Source organism: Perna viridis, chromosome 4, assembly GCF_037379345.1.
Source record: "Perna viridis isolate PV_CMFRI_1.1 ecotype Kerala chromosome 4, ASM3737934v1, whole genome shotgun sequence".
Classification (NCBI taxonomy): Eukaryota; Metazoa; Mollusca; class Bivalvia; order Mytilida; family Mytilidae; genus Perna; species Perna viridis.
This window is the reverse complement of record NC_142448.1, coordinates 12,492,924-12,517,930: the sequence shown is the minus strand read 5'-3', so window position 1 is coordinate 12,517,930 and position 25,007 is coordinate 12,492,924. Positions and strand designations below refer to the sequence as shown.

Genomic DNA, 25,007 nt, shown 5'->3' with positions numbered 1-25,007 from the left:
TGAGGAGTTACAAACAGACCAAGATTCGCTGAAAAATGTCGAAGTTCAACAGCCATCATTTCTACAATTTTTGTCCAAACATAAATTCCTAGCAGTACGTAAATCTCCATGTGGTTATATCAGATCCCACAAAGTTTCCTAACTATACTGCAAGGTTCTTAGGAAAAAGTTTAGACAGACAGGGTGAAACCTATATCATATTATATATATATTATAAGCGCAAAACTTCGTTTGTGAGAGTTATATATACTCTATGGCAGGTAATTTTCAAAGGTGCATTTTTTATTCCTTTGATGAATAGTATTTAACTTTAGCAGTCTTGTATCATATCCATTTTTTCAAACTGCATTAACTTATGTAATAGTTAAGCAAGATTTTATTTTAGCACTTCTGATCAGGAGGGAGGAAAGGGTTTTTTTTTAAATTCATACTGCAACACTGCTGTATGATTAGAAAGTGAATTACTGTCAAATACAACTTTATGTAGTGATGTCACAAATATTATATTGTTTAGAGGTGGCAGGATTTTTCTACTTCAAAACTAAATGTTGATTTTCAGGCATAAAAAGTTATGTAGTTTAATCTTATTTTTAAAGTCAATAACAGTGGACTGTCTTATCAATAACAGTGGACTGTCTTATCAATAGCTTTGATAAACCAACTGGGCTTGACCTGGTGTAAATGCCTGATAAAGCCTCTGATATTTCCCATCTTCTTAACCTCATCTTTACATCATTTTATATCAAGTCAGTGTACCTATAATTTTTGGAATCATGTCCTGCCCTCCTCCCAAAGCTTCTAATAACACATCACACAAAAATGAAAACTTTGTTAAAATTACCTACTGACCCTAGAGTGCCAGACTGATGTATATTAATACTTAATTTAGGATTTAGGTAATACACTAGTGTGTTTGTTCCATTCTTTGTAGACAATAGAGACCTAGAGTGCCAGACTGATGTATATTAATACTTAATTTAGGATTTAGGTAATACACTAGTGTGTTTGTTCCATTCTTTGTAGACAATAGAGACCTAGAGTGCCAGACTGATGTATATTAATACTTAATTTAGGATTTAGGTCATACACTAGTGTGTTTGTTCCATTCTTTGTAAACAATAGAGACCTAGAGTGCCAGACTGATGTATATTAATACTTAATTTAGGATTTAGGTAATACACTAGTGTGTTTGTTCCATTCTTTGTAGAGAGAAATCAATCAAACCATATAGGAATATCAAATGTAATTTATTTTTTTACAAATATAACAAAAAAATCAACAAATGATAAAAAGTTTTATCTAACAGATCCAGCACACCCGTAAGTATTGTTCCAATCTATATATAGATCTAAATCTTTACTGGAAACACTGGCTCGTACCTGAGGTAACGCATCCTCAAAATCATTGTATGTTATGGGTCTCACCTAAAAACATAAGCTAAGTGTCAACATAGATATTAAAAATGTTTTCTCCAATGTGGATGATTAAAAAGTATGAAATATAGTATTCAAGAGTAATCAAGGGGACCAAGATACCAGCAGAACTGAAAAGAACACAATCCAGGGACAAAGACCAGACAGGGAAAATAGATAGACACGACAAAGAACATAAATTACATTATAAGTACACACACAATGGAGCAAGATTATAATTTTTTTTTAGATGTTTTTCTAACATCATAATTTAATGCTCTTATCTGCTAAATAATTGTAAGATATGAGAACACATACATAAATTAAATAATTCATTTCAAAGTACTAAAAAATACCCAAATTATCCCAACATGAAAGTGGTACTCAATTGGCACATGCTTGACATGTTGCAAACAACTTAAAAGTATGTGCTAGAATCGCAAAATTTACCTTTAAATGGAAATAGCCAGTAAATTCCATGATGAGAGTTCTGATTACTATAATTTAAGTCTGTTGCTTTCTTTTTGCAATAATAAAATGTTGTAGTAATTTTGAATTTACAATTCCATAGTTCTTTCTTATTTCTGAATATTGTAATGGGAGGGATTAATTCTTTAGCTGAATCGGTTTGTGGCTGGTTAGTCACTGAGCGGTCTACAGTTTGATCTGTAGTGGTGGAGTATAAATTTGCGAGTCAAATCAGGCTCTCCCATTACAATATTAGCATATCTAACATATGATAATCTCTCTTTGTTCCTTAAACAATGCTGAATGTAATTGTTTATCTATATTTCAGGCTCCTACGGCAGATGTTTCTGATCTAAGTTTGTTCAATTTATTGTCATATTTAATTATATATATATATACTACAGAGAACACTGATACAAAGCTTAAGGGAGATAACTCCAGCCACTTACGTAATGCTAGTTGGTAGCACTTGAAGTGAATTTCACATTTAATAATATTTGTTAAATAATAAGGTAGTGTGCTTTATACTACTAATTTTACATAATTATTTAAATGAATGTTCACATCTGATATTTTTGTTAGTGTTTCTATGTAACAGAAGCATAAACAAAGATAGACAACCTGATCAGCAGATATGGATTCTATTTCTCCAAAAGCCATAGATCTGATTGGTCCCAATGCCGCCTCTCTACATAGGTTGGCCATATCAGCTCCGGAATAACCTGGAAAAAAATACAAACTCAAACACGAAGTCGCTCATGTTGTTGTGCTAGGTATACCCCCGCTTATAAAGAAATGTATTTATATGAAACCACATCCCAAATTTGAAATCATTCTATCCATTAGAAGCCTGATAATTGTGATAAAATTCATAAGAATCAGATGGACTGAATAACTCGATGGGAGGATGGACCCACAAGGTGATTCATATTAAGTCATATCATTGACTGGGTTTGAATATGAACCATAAGGTGACGTTTTACTAGAAGTCAAATATTAGGTACTGCATTTATAAATTATAGTTAAGGTCTCACATAAAATAACTGAAACATTAAGTGGTCTATCTTCAGGTATAATATTGAATTTTTATTATCAACTGCTTGGTAAAAAGTCTGTTTTTGGGTTTTTTTTGTACACTATAACTTTTAAGAAAACCTTTGTTTGATGTAAAATTTTCAATCAATTTACTGTGTTTTTCACTAAGATTTCATCATACGAAAATGCAATGAATTCTGAACAATAGTTTACAATACCCCCCCTCCCCCCCCACAGAAAAAAAAAAAAAAAAAAAACAGTTCAACTAATCTTCCCCATTTGGTGAAAAAATTAAAACATTTAAATATTATACGATGACCAATTGCAATGAGTGATTCACTAAAATATAATCACATGTGCAGAAGAATGCCACAAAGTGTCCAGAACTTGTTAGTGGTAATATTGATTAACATCACAAAACAAGTGTTGTGTGAGATTTTGGCAGGAGAAAGGCTGACAGTAGAATTATAGAATTTATATCAAAATTTATTATGGAAGGAACATTCAAGAATTAACTGCTGACTTCATAATGAAGTATTTCACTACCAGATCTGTTTATATTACTTGATGACAATTCGCATTATACAGTTTTCTATGGAAATAATCCGTAAAATCCTGAACTTCCTATAATTTTAACAAACGTAGTAAGGAAATATTAACAATCCGCAGATCGTAATTTGCAGTCAAAATTAGTAGAAAATACGGAAAATCTGTATAAGTAAACACCTCTGCAGTAGATATGTTTGCAATACTGACCTTTGTAAAAAGAGAATAGAAACATAGTTAAACAGAACAGAACATTACAAACCATCTGTTCTTTGACAGATCAGATCTAGTTCTTGATCACAGATATGGTAAGTTTGTTGAGACAGTAGGTTAACTACAATCTGTCTCCTTGCTGGACTCTCTGGTAGGGGGATGTATAATCGTTTTACAAATCTTCTCCTGGCAGCTTCATCTATCTCCTGTGGCCTGAAGGAATAAATTGAAATCATTTACAGATGAATCAAAACAGGCATATCAAAATACAAAAATGAAATTTTAGTAGCTACATGTATGTATATTAACATGTACAAATACATGGGTAATCATTTCTGTGATTTTTTCAATTATTCGTTCATGAATTCAAATTTCCAATTCAATATTTATTTCCTTATAAAATCTAGACATTCAAAAGTCCATGAAGTTGTAACACTCTGATAAACCACATTAATTGACATCAATAAGAAGAAAAAATAACCCTTATCTTTCAGTGATAACTATAGGCTAACTAACTGGAAACATCACCTGTTAGTGGCTCCAATCACCAATATCCTATCCTCAGACTGGGTTGCAGCACCATCCTATAACAAAAAAGTATGATTCCATAAAAAAGACTAACATTAATCTTTAGTAAACTGTTTCTTATAATCTACATGTAAAACTTCAGCATTAAATTAAAAAAAAACTTTAAAGAATACAGACCCAACAAATTTGTACCTTTTCTTCTTATTTTTTGTTCTTCAATTATTAAAAACACTAAAGGTATAGCTTACAAAAGTGGATTATAAAATTACAAACAATGACATTTCCATATATAAGATGAGAACATACCAACTGAACAAGGAATTCTGTTTTAATTCTCCTAGAAGCCTCATGTTCTCCATCAGACCTTTGGGATAACAGTGAATCTATCTCATCTATGAAGACAACAGCTGGTTGATGTACCCTGGCCACTGCAAACAATGCTCTAACCATCTTCTCTCCTTCTCCTACCTATAACATCACGTTTTAAATGAAAAATTATTTTATACAATGGAAAGTTTTTATAGAGAGAAATCCAAATTACAATGTTCTAAAATGAATCAATATGTGAACTGCAATAACTTCTATTCATGGACTTTTGGTTTATAAAAAAAGCAAACCAAAAGTTCCATAACTTAAAATGTAAAACTTGTAAACAATTCATGGCAAATCTGACACTTTCAAAATTTTTGTGGGTTTAATACATAGAGTTCATATAATTAACGACAAAAGATACAAGAGAAACAATATGTTTTCTAAATTCAAAGACAACATGAAAATGGAAATTGGAATTCAGTACATGTATCAACAAATTCCAATGAAGACATGACAACTTACCCATTTAGATGTCAGGGATGACGCACTGATACTGAAGAATGTAGACTTAGACTGACTAGCTATACATTTCCCTTTAAAAAGGATAAAAAGGACATAAAAATTACTCTTGGTGTCATGTTTCTGCAGAGTATTTGTATATTTGACTTAAAACAAATGGTTAATTGGTAAAGTTTCATACAAATTCTCTACTGTATAGATTAAACCCATTTTGTCTAATTCAAGAATAAATACTGAACACCTGGTTCTATGATATTTACGGATGAAAACTAGATACCGTGGAGGCACTTTTATTCGTAGATAAAAATTTTCGCGATTTCATTAAAAAGTGTTTGTTCATGGAATCTTGAATTCCTGCATTTCCTGTTTTTAAATAATAAAAAATTATGCTTTCTGCTTTTTGGGATTGGCTGAATCCTAGTCTGCCCCTACAAAATGAGACATTCATTTTCAATGTATTATTTTGTGATCATTGCTTAAAAACTTAATATATAGACAGTTTACAACAAACTTGAATTAAAGCATATGATTTTAGTTACATGCAATTGTAATATTTGTAATAATCAACAATGATTGCTTTACTATTTATGATTACCACTGATTTTAATCATGCCACTAACAAAGAAAAACTGACTAGCTACCCAATCTTTAAAACAGTAACCAAGTAGCAGAGACTTTACTCATCAGGCTTTTGATGATACAAAATGGTTATCTGAGATATTTAAACAGAGGCCAGACCCCATTTAAAAATGAGATGAAATTTTAGTGCAATTTATTTTAATTGGCATAAAATATATATCTTTCTCACACAGGAAGTTGGTTATCCGTCACAAATGTCAATTTGCTGCTAATGTACATAAATAAAAGTGGAAATTCCGACACAAATAAGATTTTTAGGGATACAATCCTCAATCTTTGAGGTATTTGGGTATGCATAATCAATTTGTTGGTCAATTTAGCTTGAACAAGTTGGTAAACACCCTTCAGAAGTATGTATGTTGTAAAAACAAGAAAACAGTGTCAAAGGTCATCACCTCAAAAGCGATGCTCTGCAGTTGATATTTGTTAGATTCTTAAATTCATGGATTGCCCCATCCATGAAAACCATGAAAAATTCGTACCCCAAGAAGAATAATATTTCCATAGTATTTTTTTTAATTAGTACATGAGATAATCATAGTTCAGTAAGATTGTATATTTGTCTGTGTTGATTACCTATCAGTGTCTTCCCAGTACCAGGTGGACCAAACAGCAGTAAACCCTTTGGTGGGCCTCTTAGTCCAGTAAATATATCCCTACAATAAAAATAAACATTCACAAATTGGATAATAGATAGACTTGAAATACAGCTGCAATATTTTCAAACAAGAGGCTTCCTATTTTGGAAGTTCCTATTTTAGTAATAAAAAAGGCCACCACCTGTAAATGACATTAGCAATATTTGAAAAAAATGAACTTACATGGTACAAGTTACCATGCAAATGCAATACTGTAAACCAAGAAATTTTCATGCGATATAAACTTTCGCAGTTTTCACGAGGCTTTGAACATCACGAAAGTTCATAACAGCGAACAAGTCGGGGAAATTGGTTTGATCAGGTTGGGTGTCTTTTGTACATTTTTTTTCCATTGAATTTTCAACTTCCGGTTGATCAAATACAGTTATCTTTCTTTGATTTTAATTGTTGTCTTAATACCAGAAAAAAACGTAAGATAGGTATATAAAATGGTTTGTAGCATTAAAATCATTCACCCATAAATATTGATAGGCAGTTGAAAAGACAAAGTCAATAACGTTAACTATACAATAAATGGCGGTTCCCCATCATGTAGGAGGGATATCCATAGGAAGACATGACAAGACAAAGAAAGATAACTCATTTTTATTTGTATTTTATTTGACAAGATAGTCATAGATGTGCGAATATCAATTTTCAGTGATATCAATATCGCGAAAATTAGTATCTGCGAATCAGTCCATTTACTAAAATTCACGAAAGTTTACTAACACGAATATTAGTTGGTTTACAGTATACAGTTGAACTTCACTCACTCGAACTCGAATGGCTCAAACACCCGGGATTTCTCAAAGTACCAAACTTTTCTCCTAGGTAATCAATATAAACAGCCTTGGATTTCTCGAACTTCAATTCCTCAAACACTTGAACTGGCTAATCCGTCCATTCGGTAATAAATCTTAGAAAATAACACTCACTTACTCAACAGCCATTTTGTCAACTTGGGCAATAAAAGGTGTTATAACTGAAACGCTATTGTTACTCAAAGTGTCATTTTGCATAGTTTCAGGTAATATTTAAGTGATCACTAATTAGGTAGTTTTAGGGTAAAAAACTACTGACTGAAGTTCAAGAATGTTCTGAAGTTGGAATGACAAAAGCATCAAAGAAAATTAGATGAATACAAATTATCGACCAAGGAACTCGAACTCTAAAAGTAAACACAGCAATTTTAATGTCCACAATTTCTATAGATTAAGTTGAACTGGGACAAGCAATGAAAAAAATTATGAAATCCAAAAACTTCAATTTCTCGAACTCCCGATAACTCGAACACATTTCAATGGTCACATGAAGTTTGAGCTACCGAAGTCTGACTGTACCAAATATCTGAGCATTCCCTCAAACAAATGTGTAACAGATAGACTGACTGACTGACAAAGTGATTGCAATACAACACCCACTTTAATGAGTATAATTACTTACGGATGTAACATTGGCCACACTACTGTTTCTTGGTATGATTACTTACGGACATAACATTGGCTACACTACTATTTCTTGGTATGATTACTTACGGACGTAACATTGGCCACACTACTATTTCTTGGTATGATTACTTACGGACGTAACATTGGCCACACTACTATTTCTTGGTATGATTACTTACATACGAAACATTGGCCACACTACTATTACTTGGTATGATTACTTACGGACGTAACATTGGCCACACTACTATTTCTTTGATAGTTTTCTTGGCATACTCCAAACCAGCCACATCATCCCATCCTAACTGTGGTCCATGGTCCATTATCTGTAACATACACATATTATGTTTAAATTGTTTCCAGAGTTATTCAGCCAGAAATCACTATATACAATGTAGCAGCAAGGAGAGGAGAGGACAGTAGTCCCTCTCTAACACAATCAAAGACTGGCCACATAAGATAGATGGTCGTTCATAAGAAGTTTGACTTAGAGATTTTTTGGTCATACATATTTGAAAAAAACTTCACCATTATATGTGATTCTATACCGAAAGGCCAAAAAAATAAATGTTACACAACCAACCTAGTATCAATCCTGCATACCTGGAAATATTAAAACTGAAATTCAAAAAAAGTTGTTTTAGTACCGAGTTTGTTCCGTATTTTAAGAAATAGCTTGAATCCACTTTGTGGTGTTTTCTGGCTGTGATTCTTTTACTCGAAAATAACCATATGAAAACTATTATAAAATGTAAATAAAGCATTTATTATCAGCTTTAAATATGATTAAGGTATATAGAGTTATGTTACAATTCAATTATAATGCAATGAAATTACTAGGACAAGTTAAGTGTGAAAATACCTGGACTATGAAAAATTACTGCTGGCTCGCTGATCGTCAGGATTTCAAATTACTACAACATTTACAGTAAAAACAAGAGTTATTGTTCCGCGTTGCGTTAACATAGTTCCGTTTCTGGTATACGAAGAACAACAAATATGATGGTCACAGACAAATACGCCAAAAGCGCAGATTAGGCCATTATAAGGGGTTATCAAAGAATGATATACAGCCCAAAATATGTTATCTTAATAGGAATAAACATTGCCAACAAGCCAAATCCTTAGGCAAAATAAGAAACGCCCATGAAAGATGTCAGTTGCACAGACAAATTCCCGGACTAAAAATATTGCAGGATATATTGAAAATGACATCTGAACAAATTATAGCAATGAAATACATTTGCACTGCACACTTCATCAACAAAATAGCTACTCCTAGCAATGATGTAGCTGGAGTACAGGAGTTAGCCCAGTTATATCTATTACACACTTCACCAACAAAATGGCTACTCCTAGCAATGAAGTAGCTGGAGTACAGGAGTTAACCTAGTTATATCTACTACACACTTCATCAACAAAATGGCTTCTCCTAGCAATGATGTAGCTGGAGTACAGGAGATAGCCCAGTTATATCTATTACACACTTCACCAACAAAATAGCTACTCCTAGCAATGATGTAGCTGGAGTACAGGAGTTTGCCCTGTTATATCTACTACACACTTCACCAACAAAATGGCTACTCCTAGCAATGATGTAGCTGGAGTACAGGAGTTTGTCCAGTTATATCTACTACACATCTCATCAACAAAATGGCTTCTCCTAGCAATGATGTAGCTGGAGTACAGGAGTTTGTCCAGTTATATCTACTACACATCTCATCAACAAAATGGCTTCTCCTAGCAATGATGTAGCTGGAGTACAGGAGTTTGCACTGTTATATCTACTACACACTTCACCAACAAAATGGCGACTCCTAGCAATGATGTAGCTGGAGTACAGGAGTTTGCCCAGTTATATCTACTACATACTTCACCAACATAATGGCTACTCCTAGCAATGATGTAGCTGGAGTACAGGAGTTTGCCCAGTTATATCTACTACACACCTCATCAACAAAATGGCTACTCCTAGCAATGATGTAGCTGGAGTACAGGAGTTTGCCCAGTTATATCTACAACACATCTCATCAACAAAATGGCTTCTCCTAGCAATGATGTAGCTGGAGTACAGGAGTTTGCCCAGTCATATCTACTACACACCTCATCAACAAAATGGCTTCTCCTAGCAATGATGTAGCTGGAGTACAGGAGTTTGCCCAGTCATATCTACTACACACCTCATCAACAAAATGGCTTCTCCTAGCAATGATGTTGCTGGAGTACAGGAGTTTGTCCAGTTATATCTACTACACACCTCATCAACAAAATGGCTTCTCCTAGCAATGATGTAGCTGGAGTACAGAGTTAGCCCAGTTATACCTATCACCATATAACTGTTATCCTTTAATGAGTTCATTCATCTCAGAAAATAACAAATGATATTTGTTAAGAAAAAAATTAAAAAATAATCATAAAATTCAGATATACTGATCTGGAATCTTTTGCCTTGGAAAGAGGAAATACATATACAATTATAAACATTTATTTATGGCACAATATAGTAAAAAATTTGAGGGTATGAAATTTCTTGGTAATATTTGACTTTGTAGATTTGTGAATATCTGCTTTCTTTAGAATGTACCATGGCTGCACTAGATTTCGTTTAGAACTAAATCCTGTTTGATTCATTAAAACCATTTAAACTGAGACCCCATGAAATGATTTCACCGTATATGTATTAGATTTTAAAAGGTATAGGGGCATTAGGCTATGAATTTTACTTAAAAATATCAACTTTGTTGTAATAACACGAAAACTGTTAAGAACATAGTAAAATATATCAATATAAAGAAAAAAGAATATGTTCTGTGTAATGACATCATAATGGAACCCAATAAAAAATCTTTTAAAAAAAACTGTTGAGAATAGTATTTTTTCTTTATCAATCCACACCTAAAAAATCTTTATGTTTTCACATATGATAAACTATGATATCATGAATGTATTCACTAAATGTAAAGTTGTATCATGGGTGTGGACACCATTTCCTTGCCGGAAATATGTCCATACAGTGATCAAAAAGTAAAAGATTTACAGAATATCTTAATTCTAGTAAACTTCAAGGAATTATTTTGTCTTTTTAAAGCAATTATTATAAGAAGTCTTTATTTTTTCTTATTTGTGATTGATTCAAGTCTCCAAATTTACAATTTAATCTTTTAACACTCTATGATTAATTCTCCTTTCAATTTTTGCTTCCAAATGGTCCTGGTACTAAAACAATCAAGTAAAATACAACGCAACAAATATGTTTTTTTTGTAAATCAAGGCCTGATTATTGGCAACATGAAAAAAAATTGATATAATTCAATATTAAAATATAATTGAAGAAATAATGATCTGAATTAATATTAAAATACAATCAATGAAATATTGAAGTTGATATACCTCATTCATGACAAGCTCTATCATCTTAGGTTCTATCCCCTTTAATCTCTCATCCACAGGTTCCTCACCACTACCACCTGTACAGCCTCTTGAGTTACCTCCTCCTCCAAACACTGCTTTGTTCACTGCAGTCAATGTAACACTGTATAATTACAAGAAAAGTAGATTAATGCAACCCATTAACAAGTCAGACAAGTAACTCAATGCCATATGTCCCCTACCACCACAAAAAACAAAGTGCAAATGTCCCATAATTCAAAAAAAAAAAGGCAAATCAAAATGGCAGCACAATATGATCATCTACAAATAGTGACCAACAATCCTAAAAAAAAAATTAAAAAATATCAATCAAGTGGTTTCCAAGGGTATGTGTATAGAAATGTGACCAGATCGCTGGCACTGGTATTTCTATATGTATGTCACCTTCCTCCAGGTGGCGGGGAACAAAAAATAATGAAACATGTAATATACATGGCCACCATGTTTGCTATGGATACAAAAACATCATTACAATTAGCTGATTCCTCATATGTCCTACTAATATAATAAATGATGTTTAATTGAATTTTCACCCAAAATTAAGTCCATCAAAACGTCACAACTAAAAACTCTTTAAAGTCTGCAGTAAATTGCATCTTGAAATAAAACAAGGAGATGTGACATGTGAAAAATGTATTATTGTTTATGCCATATACCTTTGCTCCACACAAAAATTATTAATTAAAATCACTGAAATTTCACCTAAAAAGTATACTGACATCATGAGTTTACAACTGTGTTCAGTTCAAGTCCCAGAAAGTGGGCCATTTTTCCTTTTACCCTTCATAAGAAAAGTATAGTTTTGTACCAGTCTATCAATTACACATTCTTGTGCAAATGGTGTTAGAAATATGGAAAATATATCTTTAAATCAGATGAATTTTTTTTTACATAAAACTATATACAATAAGTTTTAAAAAGGTTCGTTTAAAGGTGAGATAATTGGCAGGAAAATGTTAAGAAATGTAATGGCAATTTAAGTTTTTAGTATCACAAAAAATAGATAACTTCAAAATTTCCTTTGAATGTTAGATAAATATATAAAAAATGTTAGACAAGTATCAATTATACAAATTTCAAGCAATTCTTTATACCAGTTTTTAAGTTTGCAAAATAATCAAAATTACCTACAGAATCTATATAAAATTTCAAAAATCTACCTATATTAAGGTGCAATTATCTCAAAAGTCAACTTAAGTGACCTATACTTTTCATATTAAATTTTTACAGTATGTTTAATCAAGATCATCTTTGAGAAGAATCTATGAATACAATTATTAGGTATGATCTACCTTATGGAATTTAAGTGGTATACAACAAATTTTATTATCTTGATGCAATATTGTTCTCATAAATATCTGTTAAGGCCAAGTGGGCTCACAGTGGAAGGGATTTGCTATATTGGAACTTCAGTCACAAAGGACCCAAAATAAAAATGTTCCCTCTGTCAGCTGCTCATACAAATATTGAGATCAAGGAAAAACTTTTTTTGTTCAAATTCTCTGAAATACTAAAATAAAACTGATAAAATTCTCTGAATTTCTTGATAAAAAAAGTCCAAATCCATAATAAAATTTAGACACTGTCTAGAGGTGATTCATGGTGTAGAAAAACCCATTTAACAAATGATTCTTATTTGGGCTACATATGCTATGTATATTTTACCTAATGATACATGTAGTCCTTCTGTAATCAGATCTGTATTTTTGAGAAAACTATACACTTGTCTCACACTAAACCAACCACATCAAACCAAATCAAGAAAGGTAACTCTTGCAATTTCACAAAATTGTATATATAAATTTTATCACAAAAATGCAACAACAGATTGACAAATTAAGACAGGTTATGTGGTCTGCTTGTGTTTCTGAATAAGAAATAAGTGTAAATTTCCATGGATTTTTTACCTGTATTGAATTACAATAGCTCTGATTATTATAAAGACAGCTACTTGAAGGCACAAAAGCAACCCCTTAATCAAAACACTTGAACATCCTAATACAACAAACCTCTCCTCTTCTGCCTCTCTGTTGATTACAGGTGGTACAAACTTGCTGTTCAAACCTCTCCTAAAACAATTGTGGAATTTTGAGATTAATGGCAGATAGAGTGTGGGAAACTATTTTTTCCCAACTTGCCATTCTGGCTAGTGGAATATTGATCTTGCTAGCCAAATAGAAATTCAACTAGCCAATTTTTTTGGGTTTTTTTTTGTCTGTTTTCTCTTGGATTTGACTATCTTTTTCCTTTCTTTTTCTTTCTGTAACTATCTTTTCATTTGTTTTTAAATTTATCAAACATATATTCCCTCCCATTGAAGTTTTTCATGTACTTTACAGTAACAAAATAAGTACTCCATTTCTGAACTCATATTTTAAAAATAAAATTATATTTCAACAGATTCATCATCATGAAACAAGAAAATGTTTATCATTTGCTTCTTGTTCATTCTTATTTTTACAATAAACAACTAATTTGCAAGGTAACAAATCTTAAATTACCAAGATAATGTTGTTTGAATACTAATATGAGATTGGGACTGTTGCCTAGGTTTTGGTACATCCCGTTTACCGGAAATTAAAATGGCAGATCGTAAACAATGCTTTTCAAGTCAATAAAATTGTGTATATCATGCCAAAATTCACTTGACATATTCAAGCAAAACTTCTTAAAATGTAGGAAACATATTTTTAATGTATGATGTTAAGAGATGTTTTACTAAATAACCTATTGGCTGGTTAACTTTCCTTGGAACTTGCCAATCAAATGATAGTCGCCAAATTGAAAAGGGTAAGCTAATGAAAACTCGCCAAAAATACACGTCTACTCGTATTTGGCAAGCTGGCGAGTGGTGGTTTCCCTCGCTGAGATAGTTATCTTCTAATGTGCTAATAAACCTGATAAAACAGTACATGCTTATATATATTTTTTTATTTAAAAAAACCCTCTTTCTTTCACAGTTTCTACAAGTCAGTACAAGACACTGTAAACATAACTTCGCAATGGACAGAAAACCATGAAAATAGTAACAGCAAAATGGATTTTTTAACATCATATAACACTGATCACTTTTTGAAACTGCGAAAATTGACATTCGGGAATATGTTCATTTGACACAAAAATTAATACTTTTAAAGATATTTTTTTTATCTTGTGAGAAATTACTTAGGTTTGGGACTAAATTCAAACTTTGTTGCTAAGAGACACTATCACAACAACCTACCCACCTGGTATTTCCCAAAGATTTCTTTGCATTGCCATACGAGGTAGATCCAACTTGCTGTCCTCTCCCTCTATTGTATTTTTTCTGGTTATCTATTGCCTAAAACAAATGTATGTAAACAAACTAGCCAAAAAAGTTTTCTTCTTCTATAACATGTGTATGTCTGGGTTTCTATAAAAGCCAAGAATTCTAAAAAATACGGTTTAAATCTATGACCATTATCAAGAAAATATTGCAATATATATGGATAGAAAGCTAGGTGATCTGTGTATTACCTTTTAAAATGTGTTAACTACTGAGGATTTAAATGCACAAGGTACAAGAAGGCAAAAAATTGAATTAGTGACAATTTATGATCACAATTTACCTACCAATTGCTCTTTAGCAGTTTTGAAAGCATCAAATCTTCTATTAGTTTCTTCTTCTTCTTCTTGGTCTGCACCGCTCAGGGGACGCTTCACACCACCAGCACTATAATTCTATATTAGAGCAAATAACTTTATCAAACTTATTAACTCCATGTTCATTTGTACAATTAAAAATCCTAAAATTAAATAATACATAAGTCACTTCCATTTGAACACTAAATAATTTGACTTCCTTGTTCTGATCTCAGTGGAATCAGTGTATATTCATTTTTTAAATCTAGGTTTAAATACAAACTGAGTATCACGTTTTTACTGTTTGAATTTAACTATCAATCCTCAAATTCAATAAGCCTAACATCACAGTTCTCATTGACACCGTTTCATGAGGGAAATTTTTATGGAGAATCAAATTTTTGAAGTAAAAATGAAATTATTTAGTACTTTTCACATAAATATAGTAATCTGAACCAAAATACCTCCCACAAACTTACCTTTTAATGTGGAAGATTCTAAATTTTTTCATTGATTTTATAAGAGTCCACCTAATGTGCGAGGGTGAACAGGTATGTCTTAAAGGTAAGGATGTAAATTGTAGGGTGTTGTAAAGATATTACAGAGTAATAGAGAAACAAACAGAAGGACAGGCAGTAGCTACTTTATTGGTAGGCAGAAGTGAAAGATACTTCAGAAAAAAAATCACTTGTTTAACAACCTCATTTCTCCTTTGATAATTTCCACTGTAGCCTGGTCTGTTGGGATCACCACTATAACTGGACCTACTCATATCTCCACCAAAACCTGTTCTTGTGTTTTCTCCATCCATATTTGAACCTATATAAACATGCAATATACATGTATATTTTTACCAAATGTCAGTTAAGGAGGTAGACCTAAGGTAAGGGACACAAGTCTTACAAATCATTAGATTATTTGTATTAAGGCTCTTTATATCACTCTCATGTAAGCATCAAAGTAACTTGGATTGATTTCATTATGATTCTGTTTCAAATGAAAGCTTGAAAAGCTTTGGTGAAATTGACTATGATACAAACATATCACTGATTTCAAGAGTTATGTACCTTACCCTAGGTCTACTTCCTTAAGGCACTTGTTGAACAAGGAACTATACATCACTCTTTTAAGGAAAAGGATAACAAATTTATCAAAGACTAATTAAACAGCTCTACCGGTGTGCTAGATATGCCATCCCCCTTTTTTCAGTGGTAAAAGTATTTAAATTGAACAGATAGGCATATAAAAATATTAAGTTGCTTTGAATTTCAAAAAGTAAAACAGTAAAAAAAGACAAGAATGTGCTCCTATAATTATAATAACTCTGACCTGCTCCAGTAGCTGGAAGAATTTGCTGTGCACCAGTGAACAAGGGTTTTCTACTCTGAAAATTCCAGCCAGTTTTTCCAATAGTTGTCACTCTCTCTATTCCACTGACACTAGCCACTGGTTGGACTAATGTTGGAATGTTCCTTGATGCCTTTGGTTGTCCTATAACTTGGGTCTTATTTGATGAACTAAATAGTGTTTTGTTAGCCATAGGTAGAGGAACAAGCCTATCTGAAGTTTTCTATAAATGAAAGGAGAAATATTAAGGTTAGCCACAACTGAAATGATACCCCTTACTTTTATCTTAGTGGGTTTATCTCCCTTGCAGTCAACCAGCAATAATACTTCCTTCACAAACATCTATATACCATGCCTACTCTCTCAATATTGTTTAAAATACATTGAGGGGCTTAGGAGGAATTCTGCTATAATACAAGATGTGAACATGACAAAACCCATAAATAACAATTTTGTTTAGCACTTCTTACTAATTTTACTTTTAAGCCCATATTGTGTAGTACATACAAAAAAATCCACCTTTTCATAATTGCTTCCAAAAACTAAAGATGTTAAGCATATTCACTATTGATATGGACAATCTCCCCTTGGGTTAAACTTACAAGCATTATCCTCCAAATAGTTGGAAAATATTACCTTGTTCTTTGCTATGATGTCTTTATAACATGGCATCTGTCTTACTTTTTCTAAAGACAGACTGGATTTCCAGTTACTACTGTCTGAAATAAAAGTTCATGTTATAAGTAACTTGTGTATTGAATGTCAAGCTTTTGAGATTCAACTGTCAGAGAAATGCACATACATGTACATATGATGCTTCCAGGGAACCAGTACTTAATGGTGACACTTAAACTGGTCCTACTGTACATCTCCTAACCTGTAATACTAGAATAAGCCCAAACAAATTGTCTGAAGTGGTATTTCTTTTATATTCAAGTGCATCTTAACCCAACACCTTCATGATAAGATTAGAAAAAATTTGACACATGTTACATTAAACCCATTCATGATCTTAGTCCTTCGTCAAGAAATCTCATACCAATAACTTATGAACCTGACCACATATTATTAGTTTCCAATTATCTGTATATGGGTGGCATTATGGTAGATTACAGTCTTATTATCAATAATCAAATTTTACCAAAAAAATAATTTCCTGAATGGAATTACCTTACATTAATCAACAAAGCATAATTTCTATAATAAAATTAGGGAAATACAAAAGTACTTCAATGTACATCAAAGACTTGACATAGTAGTATACATTACTTTACAATAAAAAGAAAGAACTTTCACACAATTCACAACCTTTAAATAAATCTTATTACATGCATCTTTAAATGTATTTGTTCAATTATGCTGGAGATCTTGAGAATTTGGACTAAATAAGGAATGCAGTACTGTTATCCATGAGAAACTCAGTTTTTAGTTAAATAACTGTAACAAAAAACAAAACCAGAAATTTTAAATTTCCAGTTGACATACATACAGTGCACTTAATTAATCTTGTAAAGCAGAAGACAAAATACCAAATAAATGTTAACTTTTTTTAAATGGTTGCAGATGCTGCATGAGTCAGCTTTGGACTAGTGATTAATGTTGAGACTCAGCTAAAATATACAATTATGACAGTTCAGTGCATGCTATATTTCTTTTTAAGTGTTCTACATAACATGATAATGCATGCATTGAGCTGCCAAATTTTAAGAATTTCTCACTCTGCAAGTGAGCTCATCTTGATTAAAAAATAAATTCTGGTAAACATTTAATGTGGTCCAGTCAAGTTTAATTATTTTTTTTATATGTATCTTTCTAAAAGAACAAATTTAGTCAAATACCTACATGTATTAGATATTTGACCAGTTAATATTAACTTGAATATTAACAATTGAAAAGTTTTGCCAAAAAAAAAAACCCACCACTTTTATAGTGGATATAAACATCTGACATCAGCCTTGCAATATCGGTTGTAATCAAATTCCAAATCTTTACTTTAATCAACTAATTCAAGAGATCAAATAAAAATATCAGCATTAGATTTCCTCAAATATTCAAGCTATCTAGAATAACCTTACCATTCTTGTATCGACTACAAATAGCCAGGGCTCCTTCAGCATAATTATTTAGACCTAGGTTCAAAAGATTGAAATTATTGGTAATGTAAATGTAAATGTGGAAAGTATACACAGTTTTCATTTCTTCGGAAAAATCAATTTAATTTTTTTTCTTTAATAGAGGAAGATATATAATTGTACCTGCAGTTGGATCTCTTAAACATATAGAAAACAACTAAAATGGACAAAATTGTCACTTTTATATGAAAGAATTACCATTTTGCTCATCCATTGAGTCAACAACTGCTGTATAAGAATCTTCATATTTCTTCATCAGTAGACCACAACTCTCATCTGTAACTCTAAAAAATTACACAAGTACATGTACAATGTACATGTAAATGAAAAATCCGATTTTTTTAAACACAACTCATTTGCCCCATCCAACCCCTCCCCAACTCAACAAATCAGCTGAGTTCAATTGCCCACTGGATATACCAAGCATACTAACCTTAGTATATTGTCAAACAGGAATTCTTGTTGCCCAAGAGTGAAATCAAATCCTAGATAATGATATGGCACACCAATACAAAACTCCTAGACTCTGTTACCAAATACAGATACAAAACTCCTAGACTCTGTTACCAAATACAGATACAAAACTCCTAGACTCTGTTACCAAATACAGATACAAAACTCCTAGACTCTGTTACCAAATACAGATACAAAACTCCTAGACTCTGTTACCAAATACAGATACAAAACTCCTAGACTCTGTTACCAAATACAGATACAAAACTCCTAGACTCTGTTACCAAATACAGATACAAAACTCCTAGACTCTGTTACCAAATACAGATACAAAACTCCTAGACTCTGTTACCAAATACAGATACAAAATTCCTAGACTCTGTTACCAAATACAGATACAAAACTCCTAGACTCTGTTACCAAATACAGATACAAAATTCCTAAACTATGTCAACCATACAGCACACAAATTAAAATCCTAGACTATTATACAGCACACCAATATAAAATTTGTGTCCAAATATCAAGTGGATGAAAACTTCTTCAAAAAAAGGTTGATAAATATAAGGCAGACAAGGGGTCAAAAGTACATGAAATCCCCATCAAAGATGGGGTAAAAAATACATTATTTAAAACACATTTTCTCAACTCAGCAAATGAAGTGCAAACTGTACCATATTTTATAAAGATGCTTGCTTAATTTTTTATATACATTTTCATGTACATTTGTATGTTTTGAAAAATTTAATAAAGGTAATAAAAAAATCCAAAAAAATTCAAAACAAGAAAAGTTGTCAGAAACTAAACTTTGTACAAGTACAAATGTACATTTGTAGACAGAAATCCAAAATGTTGTATTGATGGAATGGCCAAAAAAATGTAGATCCTGAAGATATTACATTCATAATTAGAAGTATATATACCTACATTTTATTTCTACTGGCAAGTTTCATTTCCATCAAAGCTCTTCTGAGTAAGTCAGCTTTTTCTGCAGCAGTTCCATTTTCTAGTTTACTAGAAAACAAAATAGTCTGGAACTGATGTAGAAATAGATTTTCTCTCTCTTTACTATCCATTGTCTGTTCGTGTTCTGTACTTTAACATATAAAATTTAACAATACATGTACATTGAATTTGGTAATGTTCTGTATACTAATTACATGAATACATCGTTTATTTCTACTATTAACAAGAACATCCAGTATATGTAACTGTCAAATGAAGTTATATCCAGTTTACTCATGAGGAGTACATGTACAATGTGCAGTTTTTGAACCAATTCATTCAATTCAGATTGTTAGCCAATTTACTAACAAGTTGCTTAAGGGTAAATTCTCACATAACTTTAATTCAACTGATCAAAAGAATTTTAATTGACTGGAAACCATTCAGAAATATCAAGTCCTTATTTTTCAATCTTCGAATGTACAAATGAATAGATACATGTAAATACTCAGGACTAACTCTTCAAGAGATTATTCACAAAGATTTTTCATATATAAAAAAGACAAATTATATGTAGCTGCACCAGATTTTACAATATCTTCCATGGTTCTACACAAATTAATGGAAGGCACCAATGAAGTATTGCCTTGCTACACCTCCTGTTATCCCTCAAACAAAAGGGGGGAGACAGATCAATGAAAAATTTAGAATCCTTACATGAAAATGTAAGATTTGTGGCAGTTTATTGGTTTAAATTATCCTATTTTCGGTAAAAAATTCCAAATAATTTCATTTTTTCACTTAAAAATTTTCCAAATGCAACAGCATCAAATGGGGAGAATCTCCAAAATTAATTTTCTGAATGTTAACAGGTACATGTATACCTTAATTATGAAATGTTAAGATGTTTTGAAAAGAGGAAAACTGATGACCAATCTTATCCATTATCATGATTTGTTAACTTACATGCATATGTACATATACTCCAGCAATGCTAGAGGTTGCCTGGCAAGCTATTTTCTGACTTGGTGCCATCCTAACCTCTAGCATCTGACATGTTGAAAGCCACCGCAAATGTTATTTAGATAAACATGTATTTTAAAATACTTTTAAGTCTTTTATTTACATAAAAGAAGTTTAACCTACCGGAAATTGAACGATAAAAATCCTAAATATGTGTTAAATACCTAGAAAACATTTGTCAAAATGACCAACAATTTTGAATTAGGTCACTAATTTTACGGAATACCATATATTTTTGACAAAACGAACTTAAAGTTGGTAAAGGCAATCCGTTGGTTAATTTGATATTCGTTTCGCAAATTTTATCAACCAGAATTACACACTCAAAAAGCTAAAAACCAAATATGTAGTTCATTTTAACTGCTTTTACAAATGATTTCCAGGATTGTTGGATTTTCTCATCAGGTAGGTCATTGTTTTTCTTTAGTTTAGCCACCTTCTCCCGTGTAATGGTAAAGAAACTGTATAAAACGTTTTAAATGGAAAATAATTTACTATAATTCTGCTGATTTGAAGGAACGGCGGAACAAGCATTATGCAATATGGTGCTCGGAAGTAAGAGGTTGGGGTATGGAGGAACAGAATTCCAACCTCTTACGTTGTAGGAGTAATGTACATAATGTATGTAAAGTAACAGATAATTGGTTCATACAAATGTTATAGATTCATGAGATTGATTCACTGTCAGGTAAAGGCTGTGAGGTCTTTAATTTTGAAACATATGAATGTTTTAATTACGTCAATGAGTGCCAATGCTACATCAGTTTTCAAGGACCCTGATGTAGCAAAACCATTGTCTACTTTACATGACAAGTATGCTGTTGTTTCAGCAGACAAAGCCCAAAACAAAATTGTTCTTGTCTGCAAAACATATTACATCCAATGTTTATTATCAGAGGTACATGTAGATGTAGAAAATAGTAGTAATAAGATCTCAACTTCTACCACACTCTCTAAAGTATAGATAGACAAAAACTATAAGTCTGTGCTATTCTCTTTTGGTCTCTACAAAAGATGACGATTGTGATCTACATGTATCATCTATGTACTGAATTGCTCAACTTCATAAGAATCCATACAAACAACGCTACATATAATGTAGCTGAATCCGCAAAATGTACCATCAAACCTCCTTCAAAACTTATAACTTCTATACTCACAGCTGTCAAAGGGGGTCTACAGTCCTACTATGAGACTTGTTACTCCCGTAATGGTTATAATTCAATGTGGATCCTGAAAAATTTTAAACCCTCAATTCAAGATTATTACAGATTACAATAACATTAAAACCAATGATTTTAATAAATTTAAATTAAATTAACAAAAAGTTATCCAACAATAAATTTAAATAAATTAAACAAAAAGTTGTCCAACAATTTTGACTCAAGAAAACTTTGGTAGGACTTATCATAAGGGTCATTTCTGCAATTGAAAGTTTTTTCTATCTATCATACATGTAGTTTTCAAGATACTGGCAGAAAACTGAAAAAACTTTCAAGGGCAATAACTCTTACAAGGAGTCGTCTGACTGTCAGACAACTTTAAATCCCCGAAGACTTTTGTTGGCCTTATAAGGATTAATTCAGCAATTGAAAGAATTTGCCTAAACCTAATGGTTTTGAAGATATATGAGAAAAACTACTGTCTGACCCTTATGTTGTTTTTTAGCCATGTTTTTTCGACGGATCAAAATTCCTATATCAATTCTATACAGGATACCCCAAGGAACATTCATTCCAAGTTTGATTCCAATTGGTCAAGTAGTGTCATAGAAGATTTTTGAAAGAATTAACAAAAAAAAAAAAAAAATAGCAAAAAAAGGGCAATAATTCAAACATGGCTAAATGAATTAAAACAAACTTTGACCACAGATAGATCTTAGCATGCTGAACACTTTAACCTAGTCAGAATCTGGCCTAACCTAACAGTTTAGGAGATATATGCAAAAGACTACTGTCTGACCCCTCTGTTCAATTTTTGTAGCAGCGGCCATGTTTTTCCGAAGATAAAAAAATTCGCACATCAGTTCTATGCAGGATACCCCAAGGAACATTCATACCAAGTTTGGTTCCAATTGGTCAAGTAGTGTCAGAGAAGAAGAGTTTTGAAAAATTGTTAACAAAGACGATGACTGCAGATGCCAAGTGATAGAAATAGCTTCCAAGGATTGAGATAATGGATACTATAGACACTGTGAAGTCAGCCTCATATCTTGACCTATACTACGAGATCAATGGTAAAGGAAAAATACTGACCCAAGTACATGACAAACAAAATGACTTTTCATTTATGATTGTCTGCTTTCTTGTGTTGTAGCAACATCCCTTCAGCACCTTCATATGGAGTTTTACATCACAACTCATGCGTTATGCCAGAGCTTACTATAACTACACAGACTTTTTGTATTGTGCTAAACTTCTTACACTTAAGCTTCTGGAACAGAAGTTTTGTGGTCGTCATAATGAATGTTATGGTGTATCCATTTGTACCATGAAATCTGATTTGTTCAACTCAGCAGTTGTTTCTAGAAACGCAGAGAATGCTTATCCTACAAGTGCACCTGCTCCAAGCTCGTAAGGTCAATTTTTTTTTTGGCCTTATTTAATATTCTTTGTTGTCTGTGTCTGTTTTCAATGTCTACCCTATGTCCCTGGATAACATTCTTTTGATTTCCACTAGAATTTTGGTTCCCTTGAATACTCTATTTATGACTTATAAGGAATGTAGAGCTAATTTGAATATGTTAGTTAATACTGCTTGACCAGCCTTTGATGACATATGATCCACACACACAAGAACTTTCTTCGTTATAAAAAAATTTTAAAAAAATTGTAATTGCACCGGAAATAGGTTAAACCACTATAAGATTAAATTTTCAAAAAATTAGCAAATTCATGTTAAAATGCATTATCCAAGTTGACTTAATACTCCCTGAGCCTTAGCTGAAGTACTGAAAAGTTTAGTCAATGCCGAGCTACTAGGTATGTAAAGGGATACAAAAAATGTCGAAGAGTAATCAAGGGAACCAAGATTCTTGCAGAAATCATAAGAATGTAAACCAGTGACAAACACCAGACAGGGAAAATCAGTACAGACACACATAACAAAATACATAAAAAAATAACCAAAATAATACATACAAACAGGGACTTTATAGCCTAAATGGCTGTATTATCAAAAGGGTCCTGCATACTTATGGGCAGAAAAAGCATCAATATCCGGTTTGTGCATGTAAAATTGGGAGTTGAAAACTGTTAAATGGCAACTTCATTTTCATATACTTGGTAAATGCAATTGAGGACCACACCAGTCTAAGAAACATAAACTAACTTTGATGATTAAATATAAATCCATTCTGAGCTTTTTCTAAGATAGGGATGGTCAAAACATGACACCTGAATGTTTATGAAAATCATGTATTCAATACCGGGAAATTCGATCCAAAGACATTTTGGACCATGACAACCCACATTTCATTACCAACGCTGGACATTTCGGCCAATACATATATCAGACCATGACAATAGGAGAATGCATAAGAATAAAAACCGTATATCACGATACATTTTACCAATTTGAAAGTTAATAATAACCAGGCTAACAAAAATTATGAAAGAACTTAATTTTTGAATTACTATGTTTCTTCGGGAGGATTTAAGGTTTCACCTTCCTCATATTATATTATATTTCTACTACTCCAGTCTCCATTGTATAAAACCAACAAAAATAAATGAACAACTCGGAACTCAACTAAAAACGTGGAGCATGGACCAGGTGCACCAGTAGGGTAAGCATCCTCTGGTTTTCTAGAAACACCCGCCGACTTGCTCATAAAATATTCAAGTCCAGGGTAGACGAAGAGGAGAATAGCAATTATACCTGTACCTGCAGGGGAGTTCATAGATACCTGTCAAATTACCCGCCACAATTCATAGTGAAATTCTCTAACTCTATATTGAAGAGCAACATCTATGATAAATTGGGCCATGTGTCCTTCGGACTTTTCAGATCAAGGTGGCAATTTCAACTTACAATGTATGATATAATTATCGGTTATTGAAATTATTTATATATGCACTTATTCAATTCATAAATCAAAGCTTGTCCCGTATGAAAAACACGGGATATTGTTATCTAGTCGAAATTTGGTAAAATTCAACAAAGTGTACCGAGTTATTTGTTGTTGCATGTATTTACACCAGTACTACTGACACATTTTTCACTTTAAATGAAATTTACACAGTGCTAAGTTTTACAAAATTTCAAAATATTTGACTCGGTTCGAGATCACGATCTTTTACTTACATGTACTGA

At 32.2% G+C, this 25,007-nt stretch overlaps 1 protein-coding gene across 4 annotated transcripts; it reads right to left on the bottom strand.

Moving 5' to 3' along the window:
- Window positions 1–1,231: 1,231 nt before the first annotated feature.
- LOC148618895 (fidgetin-like protein 1) lies at window positions 1,232–24,636 on the bottom strand. Of its 4 annotated transcripts, none has more exons than XM_088578246.1 (19): window positions 24,573–24,636; window positions 19,653–19,820; window positions 18,471–18,556; window positions 18,216–18,269; window positions 16,777–16,859; window positions 16,123–16,363; window positions 15,494–15,612; window positions 14,785–14,892; window positions 14,418–14,512; window positions 13,200–13,259; window positions 11,152–11,293; window positions 7,987–8,087; window positions 6,249–6,328; window positions 5,037–5,107; window positions 4,509–4,670; window positions 4,203–4,258; window positions 3,724–3,887; window positions 2,502–2,602; window positions 1,232–1,424 (listed from the first exon to the last, which is right to left on the bottom strand). In XM_088578246.1, exons 2-19 carry the CDS (start codon window positions 19,799–19,801, stop codon window positions 1,296–1,298), a joined length of 2,001 nt encoding a protein of 666 aa, XP_088434372.1. In that variant the 5' UTR covers window positions 19,802–19,820; window positions 24,573–24,636; the 3' UTR covers window positions 1,232–1,295. The 4 variants fall into 4 exon arrangements, with proteins under 4 accessions (XP_088434372.1, XP_088434371.1, XP_088434374.1 ...); XM_088578245.1 differs by having other exon boundaries at window positions 19,653–19,815; window positions 24,579–24,636; XM_088578248.1 differs by having other exon boundaries at window positions 24,601–24,636.
- Between the last annotated feature and the right edge of the window lie 371 nt (window positions 24,637–25,007).

Excerpts from the sequence above, each read along its gene's own strand:
- LOC148618895 (XM_088578245.1), bottom strand. Across the intron at positions 18,557-19,652 it reads CTTGCCAGTAGAAATAAAAT|AGTTACAGATGAGAGTTGTG; the intron begins GTAGGTATATAT and ends GTAATTTTTTAG. Across the intron at positions 11,294-13,199 it reads AGAGAGGCAGAAGAGGAGAG|TGTTACATTGACTGCAGTGA; the intron begins GTTTGTTGTATT and ends GTAATTATACAG.